The sequence below is a fragment of the Natrix helvetica genome (assembly GCF_964273705.1).
Source record: "Natrix helvetica genome assembly, chromosome: 3".
NCBI lineage: Eukaryota > Metazoa > Chordata > Lepidosauria > Squamata > Natricidae > Natrix > Natrix helvetica.
The window spans coordinates 45,237,394-45,260,046 of NC_138549.1; the positions used below are offsets into that span (position 1 = coordinate 45,237,394).

The window sequence follows — 22,653 nt, forward strand, 5'->3', positions numbered from 1 at the left end:
TGGGGTATTTCTTTGGAGAGGGGAGGGGGAATTAACTTTACCTTCCCAATGATTTTATGCTGTACTCTTAAAATCATTTTGTCCCAAACTGTCTCCATTTCAAGTCTTTGCTACTTATTGTGAATCAGCGGCACTCCAGAACTTTAGAAATGGTTTTGTAAACTGCCAGACAGATAAGATCATATTTTTTAAACATAAGTCTTCAGAAACCTTTTTGACTGGCACGTAATATAAAATACAATACAATACAATACAATAGTAGAGTTGGAAGGGACCTTGGAGGTCTTCTAGTCCAACCCCCTGCCTAGGCAGGAAACCCTATACCGTTTCAGACAAATAGCTATCCAACATCTTCTTAAAGACTTCCAGTGTTGGGGCATTCACAACTTCTGGAGGCAATCTGTTCCACTGATTAATTGTTCTCACTGTCAGGAAATTTCTCCTCAGTTCTAAGTTGCTTCTCTCCTTGATTAGTTTCCACCCATTGCTTCTTGTTCTACCCTCAGGTGCTTTGGAGAATAGTTTGACTCCCTCTTCTTTGTGGCAACCTCTGAGATATTGGAATAATGCTATCATGTCTCCCCTAGTCCTTCTTTCTCTTAAGCTAAACATACCCAGTTCCTGCAACCGTTCTTCATATGTTTTAGTCTCCAGTCCCCTAATCATCTTTGTTGCTCTTCTCTGCACTCTTTCTAGAGTCTCCACATCTTTTTTACATCGTGGCGACCAGAACTGAATGCAGTATTCCAAGTGTGGCCTTACCAAGGCATTATAAAGTGGTATTAACACTTCACGTGATCTTGATTCTATCCCTCTGTTGATGCAGCCTAGAACTGTGTTGGCTCTTTTGGCAGCTGCTGCACACTGCTGGCTCATATTTAAATGGTTGTCCACTAGGACTCCAAGATCCCTTTCACAGTTACTACTACTGAGTAAGGTATCACCTATACTGTACCTGTGCATTCCGTTTTTGTTGCCTAAATGTAGAACCTTACTCTTTTCACCATTGAATTTCATTTTATTAGATAGTGCCCAATGTTCAAGTTTGTCAAGATCCTTCTGTATCTTAAGCCTATCTTCTGGAGTGTTGGCTATTCCTGCCAGCTTGGTATCATCTGCAAATTTGATGAGTTCCCCATTTATTCCCTCATCCAAATCATTGATGAAGATGTTGAAGAGTACTGGGCCTAAAACAGAGCCTTGGGGTACTCCACTGCATACTTCCCTCCATGTAGATGCAGTTCCATTGAGAACTACACGTTGAGTGCGGTTGGTCAGCCAGTTACCAATCCATCTGGTGGTGATGCTGTCTAATATGCTTTAGAATCTCTGAGGTAAGAATTTTACTTTGATGAGGGGAGCCAAGGTCTGTGAAATTGATATAAATTAGGGCACAGTGCATGCTGCGTAACCACAAAGAAATGACAAAAGCACCCAATGTTGGTATTTCATGAAGATGATACATTCAGTTGAAAAAATAAGCAAAACTGCAAAAAAAAAAAAATCAAATGTGAAAATTAATACTTCGAAATAAATCCAAACTTTATTTGGATAAATCCAAACTTTAAATCCCATTTGAGTCTAATCTAAAATTTTATGCATTCTGATTTCTGACTTATCTATAATATTATTTTCATCCCAAATAATTGTAAGAGTTTAACCATTTTGCTCAATTTTTAGTATTCTTTTGCTTATGAACCCCACCCTCAAATAGAAGTCTTATTTATTTATACAAAAGAACTACAAGTATGGTTTGACAGAAAAACTAAATTTCATTGAATATACTTAATTTATAAAAATCAGTATCTATTATTTTATATGTATGTATGTATAAAAGTATACATGGGGTGCATTATAGACTGGATACTTGGGACTAATAGGTGTTGGGAGTTTTTTTTTTAAAGGAGAAAGTAAACAATAGGTTTAGGAAAGCAAGCAGACATCTTGTTGGACTCTATAAAAGAATTCAGGGTAATGAATAATTCAAGACTTAGCTGGAATAGGTTTTTTTTCATTTTATTATTTAAATTCAATTAATATTCCACCTTTCTTGTTATATGTAAGATGGACCTCTCGAGTTAATTTATAAAAACAATGATCCCATTGTGCTCATCTAAAACATGTACATATGTATATGTGTGTATAAACACTAAATGTCCATAATAATAGTGTTGTGTAAAAAAAAAATGCAGAACAAGAGTAATTCTAAAGGGCCACCATGAGTGAGCTATTGGACAGCACTACTTGGTCTGTTGTGTGGATGCTTGGGTGGTTTAGGGATGGGGAATTTTTTGGTGGGTGGGGGTGTGTTTGCAGATTGTTATGTAAGTTGGGCCTGGTCTCTGGGTGTTATGTGAATTTTGTTGTATGTGTAAACTGTGTATACACATACAATGACAATAAAGTAAAGTAAAGTTAATTTCAAGGAATATTGTTTAATTTCTTTTAGATAATTTTGCACAACAGTTACAAAATATTTTTTTACAGAGATAGTATTAGCCTTCACTTGGAAGCTAGTTATGGTCAGGTTGGTTCTGGACAGGAGACCACCTATTCTGGAAAAAGCAAAGAAATACTTCTGTGATATTACCATGAAAATGACATGGATATGTCCTTGCAGTCTCCAGGAAATCAAGTTCTACTTGAAGGAAAATTTATTTTTATTAGTAGAAATAAAGTAATAATATACTTAATTGTTATTTTTATTATAAAAATAGGCCAATTTGGAAAAACCATTAATGAAAGCAAGGATTAAATCAACCATCACATCAGCCAGCCCAGGTAATTTGAAGAAACAAAATAATATGTCTTAATCTATGCATGCATAATGAAAGACTGCATACTTTAACCATAATACTCACTTCCATGTGTGCTTTTGATGTCTCAAAATATATGATACAACTGATGTTTAAATGTGAAAGCTGATTGGTTGTTCCCTTTGAAAAAACTGTTTAAATATGAGCCAAACAAAGAAAAAATCCTTGAACTACCAAGGCTTCTGAAGCAAACCATCCAACAGAATTATCAAAGGTAAGCTTATTCATTTTCTCAAGTTATTGTTCATTTTCATTATTTGCAGAATAAAACTGTAGTCAAATCAAGACATATATACATACATATATAACTCACATATAAGTACAGTTTTTCTTCTGAAATGGCAAAAATGAATCAACTAGTACTTTTATATTTAAACGTATTTCTCAGTATTGTTTATTTTATGTTTAAAATAAAGAATCTAATAAAAGATCTGAGCTTCTAAAACAAAATATGTTTCTGAATTTCAATAATACATTCACATTGTGGGAGTACTTAAAATTTGCTTTTGAGTTATTGACATTTCTTTATTCATCCTTAACATTTAATTAAGTGCTACATTGTTTCACATATTTTCCTTATTCCTTTCAATGATCAAGCAGGCTTTAGTTTAAAGTAGCATTATCAACAAGTTATCTAATGTTAAATTTATATACAATATATTTTGTGGGTTCATAAATTCACAAAAAACTACAGATAATTTAGATTTTATGCTTTAATTTCTAGAACCTGTATAAAGATATTCCACAGGCAAGTTCAAAGGCAGGCAGAACCTTAAAACCCTAATATATTCTCTTATTGGGTGTCATGGAAATCTTCATTCTGTTTATTCAACACAAGCTAACTTTAAAGTTAGTAGTGACAAAATGGATTGGTTTGTATGTCCTAAGCAAATTTTGTCAGAAATAGAAACAGAATTGAATTCAGGAAAAATATTTTGAATTTTCAGGATATGAAATATATTAGAAATAGTCTTCAGTGTATAAAATGATCTGGGAATGTGTTGGTTTTGTCTTAAAACTAAGGGAAACATACTGTGTATTCATGCCAAGATACAACTTCAGGAAACATCCACTATAATTGCCTTTTTCCGTGAACCTAATAAACTAAGCACTTGAAGGTTCATTAATTTCAATGGAAATGTGATGCTTTTCCTGTGTTCTAACTACAACCATTGTTATTTTTCAGAGATACAATATTATCCTTTACCCCTAAAAATTAATAGTTTTAACAGTTCATCAAGGAAATATAAAAATATATATTTTAGGCTTCATGCTATCATAAGACAAAAATATTTCTTTTTATGCTGTAGGATTTTTCATGAGAAAGATGGAGAGCTGGACTTTGGTTATGTGCCTCTTAAGTACTGCATTTGCAATCCCAGTAAGTCTTATTAAGTAGTGTAATCTCAAAGTATTGAATTAACAGTTCATGACAAGTGAAAATGCATAAAATAACTACAATGAATATTCAGGTTCAACATCTTTTACCACATTTGGGGATAGAAAACATAGTGCCCCTCACATTTCTTGCACATCCCAAATTTATAAATATCAGTATTTTATATAGGCTCTTTTTTAAGCTGGCCAGAATTGCTTCAAACAGGAGCTTCAGTGCTGTTTGAATTAGTAGCTCTTAGTTGCCTGCCATCTTTAGTCCCTAGATAATTTTAGCCTATTCTAGGCTAATAAAGGTAGCATCTGGAAATCAGTGCTTCACTATTCACTGATCCTCCCTTCCCCCACAAAAAACCTGACTAGTCACAATACTATTAGTTGATAAAGGGGATAAGGTTGGAAATGGCAGAAGAGTAAACCAGAAAAGTCTGGAGTATTTAAAATGAACAGAAGCTGGGGAGATGGACATTGGGACAAACCAAGAGAATGGGTACAGATAGAAGAATGTCTTGGACTGTATCTCAGAAGAAAATGTTGGTCTTTGGCAAGCTCAGGAAAAAAGGGGAGTATATATACTTGCATGTAAAGGATAAAATTAATCAACAGCGGAGTTCTGCTGAGAAGACAGTGCTAAGGAGGAGTATTAGTATTGATATCAACCTACAGCAATATCTGTATATTTCTTCCTTTATACACTTTGCTTTATATCCATATATTTTGAGATTTATACCTTGCTTCTATACCAACTGTGGCTTCAACAAATTGTTTCCATTTTAACTTTCAGAAATAGGGTTTTTTTAATCCAATCATTCTTACTAGGGCATTGAATTTTACAAAGGGGAAATCCACGGAGACTATTTCTTTACAATCACTTAGTTGGAAAGGCCAACCTCCTCTTCAGTGCACAAGCCAATGAAAACACACCAAGTGGGCACTGTTCAATTTCCACTTGAACATCACCAGTGAATGTGAGCTCATCACCTGATTCCATTGTAAAATTTCTCTTACTTTTAGGATTTTTTTTTCAACATTCAGTTAGAATTTGTCTTCTAGTAACTTAATCCTATTATTCTGTGTCTTGCATATTGGAATGACAAATAACAGGTCTTAATCATTTTTCCTTGTGCCATCCTTTCAAATATTTGAAAAGCATTATAAGCCCTAACCGGTTTTCTCTTTTCATGAAATTCTGGTTCCTTCACTGTTTTAAAGGTTTGGTTTTTAACCCCCTCTTGCTGCTCTTCTTTAACTCTTGCTGCTCTTCTTTAAACCTTTTTTTTCCTGAATCCTTTTACTATGCAACATATAGTATTAGACCCAATGAGAGGTAAGATCTGACCAAAATGTGGGTAAAAAACACATTTACTGTTGATAACTATACTGAACCAAAATGGAAACTTCTTTTTCCACTTTTTTAATGCTACAAATATTAGTCCCCTGCAATCACCTCACACTGTATCTGTTCTGTGGGATTTGTTAAAGATAAATACATAAAGGCTCAGCCATATCAACAGCCAAGTTATTTCATTACCCTGAAAAGTAATTCATCTGGTTTAAACTTGTCCAAAGTAAACAGACGTTCTTTAATCATGTTTCTATTAATTTCAGGCTTTTATTTTGCTGCTTCATCTTGTTCTTCACAGTTGCTTGGTGGAATATATACCCTCCATATCAGCCTCCTTGTCTAAACTGCCTAAAACCAAAAGTGATGCTTTTACAAGCAAGTTTCTCAAAGAGCTCTCTTTATCAAGATTTAGTGAGATGAATTATTCCCATTTGGGACCAATACATCCCAATGTACATAAGTGTGTAGCCTTTCTGATCTTCTTTCTAATAGCTTTCCTGTGATCTGACTAGGAGACTGCATTTTTCTTTTATAAAGAAGATTTAACCCGGCTATTTACTGTACATAACAGTATCTTGAATCTGGGAACCAGCTATTACAGTTTGTTATAAAAAAAACTAAATCAAAATATGAGTTGAATATCTCTGCCTTTCTCTACCTTTCATCATTTTGCTTCTTAACTCAAAAGCAGGTATTAGTTGAACAGATCTGAGAAAAATAATTTAAAAACTGTTTTTGGCATCCTTTTATCAATATTTGGATTTCAGTTTTCCTGATGCTACCTCTAAAGTTTCAGTTATATGTATGGTAACTTCTTTCTCTTTCAATATAATATATATCTTTTTCTTTTCAGATATAATTAAAGGAACATTTCATTCTACTTCTTTCTGCCATCTTATGCTGTTCATGTTTCAAAAAATTATTATTAATTTTGTTAGAATCCCACACCTCATAGCTCCTTGTTGTAATAGAAACTCTTACTTTCAATTATTTTTCCTTATGAATTTTCATTTCTAACTCCAAAGTTCAGTTTAAATGTATTTTATTCAGGTTTGAAATACTATAATTGAACATTATTTTTCTTTTACTTTATACCGGTATAATTTCAGATAGTAACTTCACCTTTCTTAGCTGTCTAGTTTAAAGTATATACATGTACATATATACATTTAAAGCAGTGGTTCTCAACCTTCCCAATGCCGCGACCCTTTAATACAGTTCCTCATGTTGTGGTGACCCCCAACCATAAAATTGGTGTCTCGGTTCCTAAGACCATTGAAAATAAGTGTTTTCCAATGGTCTTAGATGACACCTGTGAAAGGGTCGTTCGGCCACCCCAATGGGGTCCCGACCCACAGGTTGAGGACCACTGATTTAAAGCAGTACAGAATTTGGCTTATTATTTCATAAAATGAAGAATGCAGCTATCTCAATTTACACAGCCCCCTAAAGTTCGATATACTTACTGAATAGGCTTAAAAATTGGAATAGGTTCTCTCTTACACTGTAAAATCTCATTTTTTTCCAGCTACCACAACATCCTGGTTATATCAATTTCAGTTACGAGGTAAAAAAATTAAATTTTGCGTTTCACTTGTATTCATACAGTAAATGATTAGAGTGCACAGAATTACTCAAAGCTAATTCTAATGTTTCTCTTCAACTGATTTGATAACTTTTAGCAAGGAAGAGTATAGTGAATTTATACAACCTTACCTTCAGGTGAAATGATCAAGTACAAGATATGCTGAAATTTTTACTGTTTATGATGGGAAATAAGGACAGTTTCATGAAGCATATGCTAAACACTCTATGTTCAAAGTATCCTAAGAATTAAAACAGTCTTTCAGAGCATTCCATGCTCCTGAAACAAAACACAGTGCATTTCATAGTTTTGTCTCAAGTTTCAAATAAAACCTTGGAGTACTGAAATCCAAATAACTTTATTTATATAGGTACTGTGGCTGACATACTCCACTAATCTGCTTTTTAAAAGTGTTTTTGAAGCCATGGGGATTCGGAGAGGGCATATTTGGAGATGCTGTTTCCACTCACTGAAGTTAGTTGAAGAGATTAGGAAAATAGATTTTCAGAGATACAGAACATGCCAAGTTTTTTATGGGTCAGGTGATAGGTAGCATGTAATTATAATTATTTTTTTTGGAGGAGGTGGGGAAGATTGGGATAAAAAAACCCAGAATCGTTTGAATTTCCCATTGTTCCCATGGTACAATACCCCAAAATGTTCCTAATTAGTTCCAGTGGAATATAGAATTGAAGTCATTTTGAGTTTTATTCACTCAGCATCACACTCCAAACATTCTGAAAAATATTCCAACTGTCTTGTTTTATCCTGAATTTAATTTGCATACACCTATAACTGAGTAAGATCAAAGGAAGATTTACAGATATCAATAATTCAGTAAGGTGACTGTTATGTTAGTTTTAGGGGTAAAGAAACTTGGAAACTAAGATGATTTCCAATCTTCATTTGTCAGTGAGTTGTCACTGAATTCATTAAGGTGGAGCGTCTAACAACATTCTGAATAGTTCTCCAATGCCCTAAGATTTTAGCCACCTGGATTAAATACTGTTTATGAATAAGCTACCAATGCACTCCCCTCCTATCTCTTAGTTGTTTATATCTAACATTCCTTCCATTACCAGCATTTCCACAATCTCTCACTTTATCCATAGGCTATTGTAACTGGAAATAAAATGCGATAAATATACTTTGTTCAAACAATGCAATGGTGGCTTTTTAGTCTCTTTTATACAAAAGGAAAATAATTAACCAGTGCTTAGGCACGTACAATATAGCCTTTAATTAAAAGCAGTCCACTACCTATTTGAAAATGATGCAATTAACTACCTAAATAAAATATAACTTACTAGTAGATATAAAATATTGGCAATATACAGTATGCTCTAATTCTGTAGCATGTAATATTATTAAAGACATAGAAAGATAGCATGGAATATTTGTAAGTAATACTTGGATGCATTAAGAATGCATCTTAATAAAACTTGTTGCTCTTTAAAAAGTTGCATATTTTATATAGTCTGGGTTCACATTAAGCCAAAGTAATAAAATACCACTGTAAATTATTTATATATTATATTTATATCTAGCCTCACGTCTAGATGGTGCATATAGCATTCCTTTCTCCAATATTTTCCTATAGTAGCAACTCTGTGAGTTAACTCTGAATGAGAAGAAGTAGTGGTCAACCAGTGAGTTTCCATCACAAAATAATGCCTTGGGAACCTATATTTTCCATCCTTATATAAAACCTTACTACTAAACAACACTGATTGAGTGTGATGTATGAAAGCCAGGCTTGTTAGAGTTCATAAATTATGCTTGTTTTTGTATCTTCTAAGGTGATGACACCTTTGAAATGGTATCAGAGCATAATTGGACATCAGGTATGTCAGATATCTTGCCTTTTATGAGAAAGTGTTGATAAATTCATAAGTGACAATAATGGAGACAGAGATGGGATATACAGTTTATCTCAGATATGCTTAATTCCACACTGTTGTTTGTTTAATAAGTCCTAAAATTCAAGTGATTCCCGAGGCCATGAATTCCAAATATTTATATATTTTTAATTCATTGCGTGTGAAAAAATATTTCTTATAATCATAAAGATCTAAAACAATTTCTTTAAACTACTGCAAACACAATTCTTTTGACATGCCAGAAATGTAACTGTAAAATAGTGCCAACTGTTTCTCTGCAGATTAGGAAAGTACTGACAAAATTGATATGGTGTTGTTATAAGACTTACTTCACCCTTTTCTCCTGATAAAAATAAGAAATGGTCACAGTACAAAATAGGTGGCCCAACTGATTCTACTCAGATTAATTTTGGGCACTCAAGTTTTCTTATGCATAAATAGAGCTATGGTCAAAATTGTAAAGTACTTCAATCTGGAGTTGATTTTCACATGTTCCTTGTCCACATATGTGTATTCCTGATGCAATCAACCTAATGCTCATAGTCCAGAAAGAAAAAATATAGGTAGTCTTCAATGTACCACACTCAATTTGGACCACAATTGAGTCCAAAATTTATTTTGTTAAACAAGTTTTGCCTCATTTTATGACTTATCTTTCCTCATTTGTTAAGTGAATCACTGTGGTTGTTCAATAAGTAACACAGTTGTTAAGTGAATCTGGCTTCCCCATTAACTTTGCTTGTCAGATGGTTGCAAAAGACAATCAGATGACTCTGAGACACTGCCCATCATCATAAATGTGAGTCAGTTGTCAAGTATCTGAATGTAAACCACATGACCAAGAGGATGCTGCCACAATCATAAGTTTGGAAAAGGATCATAAGTCACTTTTTTCAGTGCTGTTGTAACTGTTATAAGTCGAGGACTACCTGTAGTCAAGCAATATATAACAGTGATGCTATAGGAGAAGTTAGTCAATATAATTAAATTACATGTGATCAACTCATGTTGTATAATAATAGCTTTTACAGCCACTATATTTCAAATAGCTGAATAAATCATTAACTTTCTTGAAGCTGCAAGAATACAATTTATAGAAATATTTGTATAACAGTATTTTGTGAAAAATACCAAGCTATATGATTTGTAGCAGTTGACATTCTATACACATGAATAATCTTAAATTTTTCTCTCATTTCAGTATCCACGTTACGGCTATGAGCCCATGGGAGGGTGGATGCACCATAATGCAGGACCAATGATGCACCCAACTCACTTTCATGGGGTCCATGCAATACGCCCAGCTCTCCATCAAATGCAGCCACAGCAGCCTCCTCAGAACCCACATTTGCAGCAACCAGGCCTTAACCCATTTGTTCAACTAAATGGGCATAATACATTAATTCCACACTTTCTGCCTATACAGCATCCACTTCAACCACAAGCAGGCGAGCATCCAATGCAACCCCAACCACCAGTAAATCCAAATCAATCAATGAACCCTCAGCAACCAGGGAATGCCAATCAGCCCATGTACCCACTACCTCCCCTTATTCCAGATACACCTCTTGAAGCATGGCCAGCTGATAACACCAAGAAAGAAGAAGTGGTAAGTAATCTTTACTATAATATTGCAATTGCCAGAAGAGTAACTATGTGAGTCTATTTCTCCCTATTAGAGAATAACATTTTTAAGGACCATGGCAGCATCAAGATGTTTGTTATACATCTGAAAATAAATTATATGTTAAATCATATGGAGACACACACACATATATATAGATATAGATATAGATATATGTCATAATTTTGAACGATCCCTAAGAGACCGGGTATTAAGTGAAGACTACCTGTAGCTACCTGTAATCTTTTCTGGATTCCGTATCATAACTGGTTCAGCAAAAAAACCAAAAACCTGCAACGGTTATTTATATAACATTCAACATTTCTATTTATCAACTCAATTGATTTCCAGGCATTATTATTGTTTGAATGATGCCAAGAAATGAAAGAAATGCTATAAAATAGTTCTATGTCATTTAGTTCACTTCAGAGGAAAATAACTTCCATGACGCAACTCTATCTTTGAATTTGTATAAAACTGTATCTGTTTCCAAGGTTTTGTTGCTTTATAAACAGTACGACTAGACACCCTGTAACTCATGCCACTTTGAACATGGTTTATGACTTTTATTTTAAAAAACGAAAACTGGCAATCCCAATTATCATAGTGAAGGTTCTCATAACTAAGAATCAGATTTTAATTTTGTCATCTCGTTCTTTCTTTTTCTAGGATTAAAGAATGAAGATATCAGGATTAAAGAATTGAAGATACCAGAATAGTGCAAGCAAAGCAATACTTTAGATACTGTTACATGCTCTCAAGAGTCCAGAGTTTTTCTGCAGTCAGTAATAAGTTTCCATTAATCCAGATTTATAGAATTATAGATAGAAGCAGATAAACAAGAAAACAAAAATTGTTCAAATCAGTAATTGTGGAAGTATGATTTTTGAAGTATAACCAATAAAGTACTATAGCATCATTATAGCGCAAGATTGTCTCTTCTGTCAAAGGGGGAAACAGTGCTGTTGTTTATATGGCTTATAAAAAAAATTATATACTCATTATTCTTAATAAATAACATATAAACACATTAAAAATGATTCAGTAATATAAAGAATCATATTGTTTAATATCAGGCACAAAGCCAATGTGTTGTTTCAAGTCCAAAAATATATAATTGGGATTTATTGCCTAAAAGATTACAAAAATATAGTTTGCATGTGTTAAAAGACAGAAAGATGAAATGAAATTAAAAATCAAAGTCAAAACATGATTATTGTGAAAACTGTTAGATTAACATTGTCTTGTTAAACTGCAGAATACCAAGCACACAATTTTCACCATTTTACAGTTTCCTATCTGTTAAATTACATTAGTTTTGCTAACCACTTTTAAACCAGCAATTATGAGTCACTTTAGTTGTTAATTGCAAACTAAATATTATTCTAATAGAAATATTGCACTTGCAATACTAGTTTCATTAATACACTCTAAATGAATTTTAAAATGAATAGATTTGTAAAACATTTGGTAGAAGTTCACCTCCTAGCCATATTTTATTTTAGAACCCTAGGTAAAGAGTGGGGAGTGATGATTAATTATGAAGCAACAATTGATTGCAAGCCAGAAATCTTCCTTTTGCTGATGGAAAAAAGCAGATCTCCTTCCAAGAAGTTTAAAATAACATTGTTCCTAAAAGTTAACCTAATCAACACCGCCACACATTAATGCAGAAAAATGCTAATGAAAAATAACCATATAAGTCTGATTCAAATCACAGATGAGTTTCTTCATAATTCAAAGAAAGAAATACCTCAAGAATGTTTAAGACAAACCTACAGCCATCCTACCCCCAAAACACCTGACCTCATAAACTAAGAATGTCTGGAGTGTTTCTGTCAGCATGTGAACTTTAAAAAAAAAATATTATCTGGAATCTGTTCTTAGATAGTATCAAGTGAGAAAGGAAAGGCATCACGCGATATGCTTTAGTATTTTACTTAATATGTTGTTTAAGATATAAAAGGAGATCATGAAAAAAAATCTAGTCTACTTGCTTCCAGGGGGACATTAACTTCTGTTTTAGATTGAGTTGTGGTATCCAGATAACTTCCCATATCTAAAGACCAGCACAGCTCTGGGGCCACAATGTAAAAGTTTGAAGACCTTTCATCCATGTTGACACTTAGCTAAAGTGAGTATTGATCTAAGTTCTTCCAAGAGAAAAATTAGCCAATATTTATGTACAAGTCTGTGAGGTGGATGCAGCTTAAAAACAGTGATTGGCCTAAAGTCAATTTGGTTGGTATCATGTCTCCAAAATTAAAACAGATTTGAAAAGACACTCTTTGAACTCATGGATCCTCACAGAGACTTGAGAAGTAGCAGTCGAAAGTGATGCAATGCAATCAAAGCACAAGAGATAAACAACAACAACAAAAAAAGCCCAGTGATTATAAGATAAGGAAAAAGATAAAGGACAATAAAACATAGTCCATGCCCAATTCCTCATGATTGTTAGATGTTGTTGAAAAAATACACTGAAAGAGAGAATCTTTCCCTACAAGTCAAGAATCTCTAGTGGTAATTTCCTCTAATGGAAATATGTAGAGCATTTGTTTCCACTGGGGATGGTTTCAGGCTTCAATGGAAAAACTGCTCTGCTAGAATTAAAGCCCTGTCTGTAATTTATATTATTCTACTTATGCTATGCATTCAAAGGAACCAAAAGAAAGTCTTCAGAGTACTTTCCACAATTACATTCCACAATTTTAGGATTACCATCAAGTGCTGATCATTGAAGAGTTTTACAGGGGAAACTCCCCAACCTTTTAATGAAAGCAGCAGGATGTTCAAAGTTCTTTGTGCATCGGGGACCTATTTTCCTCTTTTTTCAGGAAATGACTTAAAATATTATCTGAAAGTGTGAAGGACTGGGGGTATTGCAAATACAAACTGCTCCTTTATTGTAGTTTTGTCAATAGATATTTCACTGGGTTTAGCTGTTTCTGTTTAACTTTGCATCACTTTTCATCATCAGAGAAAACCAGATTTTCTCTGATTCTCTCTCTTTTCTTCTATTTTCCCCAGGTACTACGACATTCACTATGCAGACTTTTTTGTCTTTCTTATTGACAATTGTTAAGTCTGAGGTGTTATGTGTTTTTTATCAGGGCAACCTTTTCTACCCAAATATGGGATGGAGCAATCCCTAAGCCAGGAGCTTTTGGAAGCAGTTGTTTTCATGACAAACTATTTTTGTGTTAAATCTTTATATTTACTGACAAAGAAATAAAGGGAGACTTGTATAGATCTATTTCAAGCTATTTAGCTCTTGTTAGTTAATACCGTTTTGTGATTCAAACCCGGGATTCTGGGTTATTGTGGCAGATACTTGTGTATTTGAATTCTAAACTCCCAAAGCACTTCAGCTTCTTCATTTTTTATTACTTTATTTATTTATTTATTTTGTAGTCGCACCAGTTCTTGCTTGCAGGCAAATGGTATTTCTTGTAGATGTTCCAATGCATCATTGTTGTTATCATGCCATTATTTGTAGTTAGCTGCTTTGACAGTACTTCCTCCACTGAGTTTCGACTAAGATCTTCTTCAGTCTCATGATGTATTCACTTCAATGTGCTTCATCTCAGTTTGAAAGATGCTTAAATATTTGTAGTCATCTTCTTCATCAAGACTCTTGATTTTGTTTATGTATGGCAGCGATGGTGAACCTTTTTTGGCTCGCGTGCCATAAGGGGGGAACGCAGGGGATTGTGCGTGCGCGCATGAGAGGTGCTCCCCCCAATTTTTGCATGCTTTGTTTGCTCTCCTCAGAGGCTTTATAGGAGCCTGGGGAGGGTGAAAAGAGCCTCCCCCATCCCCCCCGGTGCCCTTTAGAAGGCTTCCCTGAAGCCTCCGGAGGACTAAAAAGGACCCTACAAGCAAACCGGAAGTCTGTTCCTAAACTTCCGGTTTGCCCATAGGGGCGTTTTTTTTGCGCTCCGGAGGCTTCTGGGAAGCTCCTGAAGCCTCCAGAAGGCCTCCGGGGAGGGCAGGAGAGGCTCTTTTCACCCTCCCCAGGGTCCTATAAAGCCTCTGGAACCTGGGAAGGGTGAAAAATGGCTTTAAAAAAGGTTGAACACCTTGCATGTCCTGACAAATGGCTCCGTGTGCCACCTGTGGCACGCGTGCCATAGGTTCGCCATCCCAGCTATATGGCATATTTATTTCTTCAGTTTGCACTATTTTTCCCCTGCCTGTGATAAGAGTGGCACATCTGTCCAGTAAGCAACTTTTCTTCCAGTAATGCTGCAACTGCTGGCCTTGGTTGCTCAGCAACCGACCTCAGTCCTACTGCACATTTGTCACCAGATGTCCTGGAACACCAACATCTAGCATGATCCTGGGTGACTCAGGCAACAACCTATCTAGTATAGTTTTCTGCAAATTATCACTCAAGTTATTATTTACGGTTAAAGACACTATTTGTCTGACTATTGCGTCACACAAGTAGTCAATGCACACAAATTTAATAAATAATCAGACAATCCATGAGTCATTGGGTTACTGTTTCAGAGATATTTCTTTACCTAAACCGATAAATAGAATGACCATGTGTGGGCAAAAAAAGCAGCAATAGAAATTGAATCTAACTTGCTGCTGGCTTCTTGGTTGACTCTGAGAAGCTAGCAGAGAGTATCAAAATCATGGATCACGGGGCGGCACAGTGTTGCTAAAGTGGTCATAACATTGCCAATGCAACTGGCCTGGGCAACAACATGCTGAGTTCAAACCTCAATCTCACAGGAGTAATGGAGTTGGACAAATTCTTTAAATTAGCCCATTTGAGCTACTTTAATTCAAAAATCGCTGCCTTATAATGCACCAATCGTTATATGCAAGGAAATAAAAGACTGAACTCGATTGGATCTCACTGTCTGCTCTCTGGGCTTTGGCCTGACATATGAGATCCCTGTAATACTTTTGCTATAAATCCAAAGTACTCTCTTTGTGTATACACCAGAGGTGGGTTGCTCATGGTTCAGCTCAGTTCGGCCAAACTGGTAGTGGAATTCAGGCCTGGGTCGCAGCAACCCAGGCCTGCCACACCCCCAAACCAGTTCCCTTGCTGCTGGGCTGCCGCCATTTTGGTTATTAGTGACTGCGCATGCACAGTTCACTGTAAATTGTTCTGCGCATGCCCGAAGAAAAATTCACATTGAACAGCACACATGCACGCATCTGGCGCATGTGCGAGTTGTGAACCAGTAGTAAAACTGACAGCAACCCACCCTTGGTATACACATACAATTACAATTATTATAACAAGATATTTAGGAGTAGCATAGGTAGTCGTCAACTTACCACAACAATTGAGCATATATCTCCAATAAATATATTATTTCATATAAAGAAAAATATTATACACATAAAATGAAACACTTATTAGGTATGTTCATGGTCTTGAGTTATTTATAAAAATAACAGAGATTAGATATACATATACACACAAATAAAAACAACAACAAACAAAGCTATTTTTCTTAGCCTGCTGATGAGCTTATTGCAGTGCATTTATTGTAATGAATGTGGCCATCTGAATTAATTACATCTCTGAAGTGCCACAACTTCTTATAAATCAGAGGCAATATTTCTGGATTGGCTGTAGCACTTTTTAATGTTTAGATATATTTAAAACATCACTGATATCACTGAGAGCTGATTTATACTTATAAATTAAAACTGTAGGATATAGTTAGTATTGCTACATATTTGACAGTGACCCTAATTTAGCGCAATTTACTTCCAAGTTAAGATGTTGATGATTATAGTACAGAACAAATTCTATTTTATACCTAAGCAAAATTAAAGCTGTGTAAATGAAGAATTTTAATAACTGGTCATGACAATGTGCAAGTATTAAAATTATCTACAACAGTGAACTACTCCATGTTAGCTAAACTAAGCAGTACAACCAGAGATCAATTTAATAATTAGAATGTAGAACTGCTGGAACTAATTTATTTATTTTTTTAATTTAATCCAGCCTTTCTATTCACATTATAAATATCTGGCTTTTTTATTTAAGTATGTGTTAAATTCAAAAGCAAATGATTTTCATGACTGTAGCAGTGACAGAAATCATCTGGTACTTAAATCTTAACATTCCTCATAAATGACTCAAGGACACAGAAAACGTTCCCACTATCCGATCAGAAGCATGTCATGTTTCCCACACATAAATAACTGACCAAAAGCATTGGATAGTTGCAGAACTGCACCATTTTTATGCTTGTTTTATTAAAACAACCTCCAGCTGTTATGTATAGTAACTAAGGTCAGGTAAATAATTATGATAAAAATCACACAGTTTTTAAGTAATTTATAATCAGAAAAGGAATAGCAAAACACAGACATATACTGCATATGCATAACGAATAAACGAAATCAGTGTATTTTGTATAGAAGGGCTGTAAGATGAACGGAAAAACAATATATGTAAAATTCATATACATGATTATTTCAAGATCTGTCAAATTAATCATAGAAATATACATGAATTCTAAAAAAATATTTTACACTGATCTGAAATAAACCTATACAAATGAAGACACAAAACTATGTACTTCAATAAATATTCTAGTTCCATGTTACTAGATTTTGAGGACTTAACAGGTGGAATAAAAATATATTAAAAAGAATAAATAAAACACCAGAAATGGAAAGCTGAGATTTTATCTTCCTTAAAAGATAAGGAAAACCACAAATCTGTATCTGTTGTTATATAAAGACAAGTTTACCTTGGATCACTTGTGCAGTTTTAAATCTCAGAAATCATATTTTCTGATTTCAATTACATCTAAATCTAAACCTAAAGCTAAAATTGCATGGAATACTATGCTTGGAATACTGTGGACAACTTCAGGTGCAAATAATAATCATTCTGGTATGCAATGAAGTTCCACAAATGATATACCTTGTAACATTTCTTATCAAACAATTCTAATGCTGCCCAATTATAATCATCAACAAAATATACCATCAAATAACATTAACACTTTAATATTATACTAATAAAGGATCAAGGTTTTGCTGTTCCATTACTGTAACTAGTGGTCAAAACCTAGAGTACATGTATTATATAACCCCATTTCAGTACCGAGACAGCATTAACTACATTTGTTGATGACCTTTGGTGGAACTGGAGTGAAATGGTAAATATGCCATGAATGGGGTATTATATGAGATAACCAGCACCTTGATTTGCATCCAGCAGCACACTGGCACATTGAAACATTCCCATCACATACTGTTATATTCAGGACCACTTGAAGCTTTCCAGTTGTCTTTAGGGACAGCCCCATGCAGAACACATTAAGTCACAAGTCATGACTAAGGCATTAGTGACTGAACAGCCTCTTGCTCCAGGAAGGTATGTCACAGGTAAACAAGGTTAAGTTGTGTAAAGGCCTGCTTCAACATATCTGCCACCTTCCCTTTGAGCAGGAATTTTGTGTAAAGATACAATTGGGTAACATCAGCATATTGATGATACTTAACTATGAACCAACAGATTGCTTCAACCAATGGCTTTGGATATATATTAAATAAGAGGGAGAGTGTGCCATCCCACAAAAGAGGGGCTGAGAGGGCAAACTATTCCTACTGTCAACACCGACTACAACTGACCAAGAAGGAAGGAATGGTGCCACTGTAAATGATAGTATGCTCCTCTGTTTATTAGAACTAGAACAGGTTAGGTAGCAGGAAAGGTATTTTTTCCTCTTTCCAGGCTTCTTGTCCATTCATATTCTTATCCAATTGCTTGCTCACGCTTGAATGCATGAAGGACTGAAGAAATTTCCATTACCTACAGCATATAGGTAGTCCTCAACTTATAACCACAATTGATCCCAATATTTAGGTTGCTAAGAGATAAATTTGTTAAGTGAGTTTTGCCCCATTTTACAACTTTTCTTGCCACATTGTTAAGTGAATCAGTGCAGTCCTTAAATTAGTAACATGGTTGTTAAGTGAATCTGGTTTCCATATGGACTACGTTTGTCAGAAAGTTATAAAAGTTGATCACTCGGTGACCTCAGGACAGTGCAACCATCATAAATATGAACCAATTGTCAAGCATCTGAATGTAAATCATGTGACCATGAGGATGCTGCAATGGTCATAAGTGTGAAAAATGGTCACGTTACTTTTTCAGTGCTGTTGTAACTTTGATGGGTCAGTAAGCAAACTGTTGTTAAGTCAAGAACTACCTGTTTATATTCTGTGTTTATTCTTGAGAAATAAAAGATTCTGCTGATGAACCGTCAACCCTTTTCCTTCCCCCTGCTTCCCGTATTCTGATCTCTGATATTTCAACACTGAAACTTGGGATGCCACTGCTTACTGATATCCATGTTAATGTTGATGATTTCCCTATATCCCTTCCTGAATTCGATTATTATATGTGTTCCTGTTATTAAAACACAGCACTTCCCTATCCAATTGTATATTTGTATTTATTCTCCTTTTAATTCTGTTTAACACTCTCCAAAAATGATTTTTGCCAAACACATCTTTCTCTGCTCTAAGGTACATCTCATCTCTGCTTAGAAACCTTTCCATGGTTGAAGGTCATGATCTACCAATCTTTATTAATGATGTCATTTCCCAAGAACCAACATTCACTTTTAATCCGTTGACTATAGGGAAGTTAGATAAAAGCATTGTTGGTAGACCCATATGAATATTCATAATATCTCGCACAGGAAAGACTGAGAAAACATAATCCTTTAAAAATAACCTGAAAGGTTTACACAAAGATCACAATTGTTGACTATCATGTAAACCAGAAAGTAACAATAGAAATTACTTCAAGGAAAATTTCTTTAAGGGTTAATGGAGTTTCAACAATGGAACCAATTGTTTAGAGAAGTGGTAATGTGTCTTAAGGCCCATAAGAAAAAAGAAGATGCTAGGCCACATTAGAACATAGTTCCTGAGGGTAAGCTCTTTATGATAATAATACTTTCTTTATTTCTAATAGATTCTAGTGGCATGGAAAATGTTTCAAGCTCAAGATAACATTTTTGAATGTATCAAGCTGGGGAAAAAAACGCATATATTCCAAGCATTTTATGTTGAGTAGGATAAAATTGCACTTTCTTTTCTGATATTAGAACCAAAACTTGACATTTTTAGTAGCAGCATTTTTGAGTTTTAAAATTAAAGAAAAGCACCTTGAAACAAGCCAACCTGCTGCAAGGTTGGGGGGTGGTGGTGGGGGAATTCCAAGAACCTAGTCTTGATATTGGAACAAAATACTTGAGATGATTTAAATATGTTTGTTTTCAAAAATAGAGTATTTTGAGCAGGGCCGTTTTGTTCTAACCTTGGAGTGGAGACTTCTATTTTGTTTCAAGCCAATGTATCAACAATGCCAGGATATTTAATTGATTCACAATATCCAGCTACAATCTAACATATATGTATATATTATAATAAATCCTATTTTTTGAATATTAGGCTTTATTATTGAAAAAACCAATTTCATCTTTGCATAGTCTTGCTTATATCAATCACATTTATTTATAAATTTAAAAAATGCAACAAATACTGCAATGGTGTAGCTTAAAGAAATGCTGTAATGGGAACTTCCGGTTTGGCATTGTGGTGACATGGTCAGGATAGCGGCACTCTGCAAAATCCTGACTGATACCTCTTCATTGGAGGGCCCTAAGGGGCCAAAGTCAGCCTGGAGGGGTGACAAAGAAAGGCGGGATCCCTTGCTGATTGCGGAACAGTGGCGGCTCTTCCACTGGATCTGAGGCACCCTTCCAACCAACAAAGAACAGAAACAGCCATTATGGCTGACCAAAGTTGGGGCAACCGAAGAAAGAAACGTGTGGAGTGATTCGTGAACAGTGGATTGGAACATTGAGACAATTTTTATTTATTTTTATTAGAGATCCACTTTAAACAAAAGAATGTTTGAAAGACTCCGAAGCATGGAGAAAGTGGCGAATTAACACATTAACACAAACTATAGACCCAACAGAGAAATGATCCTAATGGAAGAATATGACATTTTTAAAGACTGAACTGGAATTTGTTATGTTGTGAAAAGTGACTTAAATTTGCTGGAAATAGTGTCTGACTGTTGGGATAAATTATATAAAGAAAAAAGATTTTCTTTATATAGTATTACATTTTGGTAATGAAATGCCCTGTTTTGGTATTGAAATCTAGAGCTCTGTTGTCTACTGGCCAAAGAAGATACTATATTGGGCTGGGAAAGATCTTGAAACAGAATTGGGGGGGAGGGGTCATAGGAGGAGATAAGAAGAAAAGTAAAAGGTAAACAGGCCATCTCTTTGTTTTTTCCGTTGTCTCTATCTGTTATTTTTGGGCGGCTGAGGCGGCTAAGGAATAACGAGTGACCCTTTTGAAATTTGAAACCAATGTGGATTACAAATAATAGGAATTGCCCTTGAAACTGAATACCTGATTCTGTAAATTAATGAGTCATGGGGAAATTTGGGCCATTCTAGATTACAATTACCATTTGATAGAATATTCCATGAGGTGAAAGGAGGGTAGAAAAAAATTAAACAAGACTTATAAACTTAAATAACTTAGAAGGAGTAAAACAGCAGACTTTGAGAATTACAAACATTAGGAATATTGAAGCAGTTCAGGGACTGAGCAAATTCATTTAACATTGACTTTTTGACATTCTTGAAAACTTGGGACATGGGGATATGGATGGATTACTGAATAGCTCTTAGCCAACTAAATAAAATAAAATGTTACAAGTAGAAATGAATACATTTCAAATGGAAATATTATTAATGTTCCAAGATATCAAGGAAACAATGATAAGGCATAATAGGGAGTTGATGGAACTGATGCACAATACGGATTGGAGATCAAGAAATTGCAAACATATGTTAATACCGTGTTTCCCCGAAAATAAGACATGCCCTGCTAATAAGCCCAATCGGGCTTTTCAGAGCATGCGCCATAATAAGCCCTCCCCCCAAAATAAGCCCGTCCCAACTATTTAAGCGCATGCACAACCAGTTCCCGCCATTACCACTGTACCACCTACCGGTACGGCTTGTGGGGCAAAAAGAGGGCTCGCGGCAAAAGCAGAAGCAGGCGAAGCAAAGTGCTTCCACCCCCCACTCTTCCCTCCCACGCAAAAAGAGCCCGCTGCAAAAAGAGCAGCAGGCCAGCAATGTGATCACTCCCTCCTGCCTGTTCCTTCTCGCGCAAAAAAACACCACCCACCCCACTCCAATGGTAAAGGCAGCCTGCCTGGTTCCCTTTCCCCTCGTCCCTTTAGCGAGGGGTGGCAGGTGGGGAGGAGAAGCGAGGCATCCTCTTACCTTTCCAGGTCTGTTGCGTTCCTCACCCTTTTGTCCAGTGAATCCCCTTGTAAAAAAGCTGAGTCATGAGTTCAACTCGCTAGGTTTTTTTACAAGGGGATTCACTGGATGAAAGGGCGAGGAACGCAATGGACCTGGAAAGGTAAGAGGCGCGTCTCGCGGCCCAACACCGCCCACCTCGCCCCAATGGTAAAGGCAGCCTGCCTGGTTCCCTTCTCTGCCGTCCCTTTAGCGAGGGGTGGCAGGTGGGGGGGAGAAGGGAGACACGCATCCTAGCGCTACCAGAGATTGACAGCTCCACTGCGTTCCTCGCCCTTTTGTCCATTGAAGCCCCTTGTAAAAAAAAAACCTAGCGAGTTGAACATGAGGTTTATTTTACAAGGGGATTCACTGGACGAAAGGACGAGGAATGCAATGGACCTGGAAAGGTAAGAGGTGCGCCTCGCTTCTCCCCCCCACCTGCTACCCCTTGCTAAAGGGACGGCGAGAAAGGGAACCAGACAGGATGCCTTTACCATTGGGCAGAGGTGGGTAGTGTTGGGCCGCGAGGCGAGCCTCTTACCTTTCCAGGTCTGTCACGTTCCTCACCATTGTGTCTAGGGAAGCCCCTGGTAAAAAAAAAACCTTCTCGCGACTTCAAGAAGTTTGATTGAACTTGCAAGAAGGGTTTTTTTTACC

General features: G+C 35.7%; 2 protein-coding genes across 9 annotated transcripts in view; one reads left to right on the forward strand and one right to left on the reverse strand.

The window, feature by feature from the left end:
- The window catches only part of AMELX (amelogenin X-linked), a gene marked incomplete at its 3' end in the record, with an annotated part of 29,756 nt that extends 18,254 nt beyond the window's left edge, over nt 1-11,502 (forward strand). For 2 of the 3 annotated variants that reach the window (XM_081946831.1, XM_081946832.1), the window contains exons 3-7: nt 2,718-2,781; nt 4,127-4,197; nt 7,085-7,123; nt 8,941-8,985; nt 10,223-10,681. In XM_081946831.1, the coding sequence (XP_081802957.1) occupies nt 2,739-2,781; nt 4,127-4,197; nt 7,085-7,123; nt 8,941-8,985; nt 10,223-10,681 (657 nt within the window). In that variant the 5' untranslated portion in view covers nt 2,718-2,738. Of the gene's footprint in view, nt 1-2,717; nt 2,782-4,126; nt 4,198-7,084; nt 7,124-8,940; nt 8,986-10,222; nt 10,682-11,314 lie in introns of those variants that run through there. The other variant, XM_081946833.1, reaches the window with a different exon arrangement.
- ARHGAP6 (Rho GTPase activating protein 6) overlaps nt 1-22,653 on the reverse strand; it is a 235,521-nt gene that overhangs the window by 67,985 nt on the left and 144,883 nt on the right. The window lies entirely within an intron of this gene.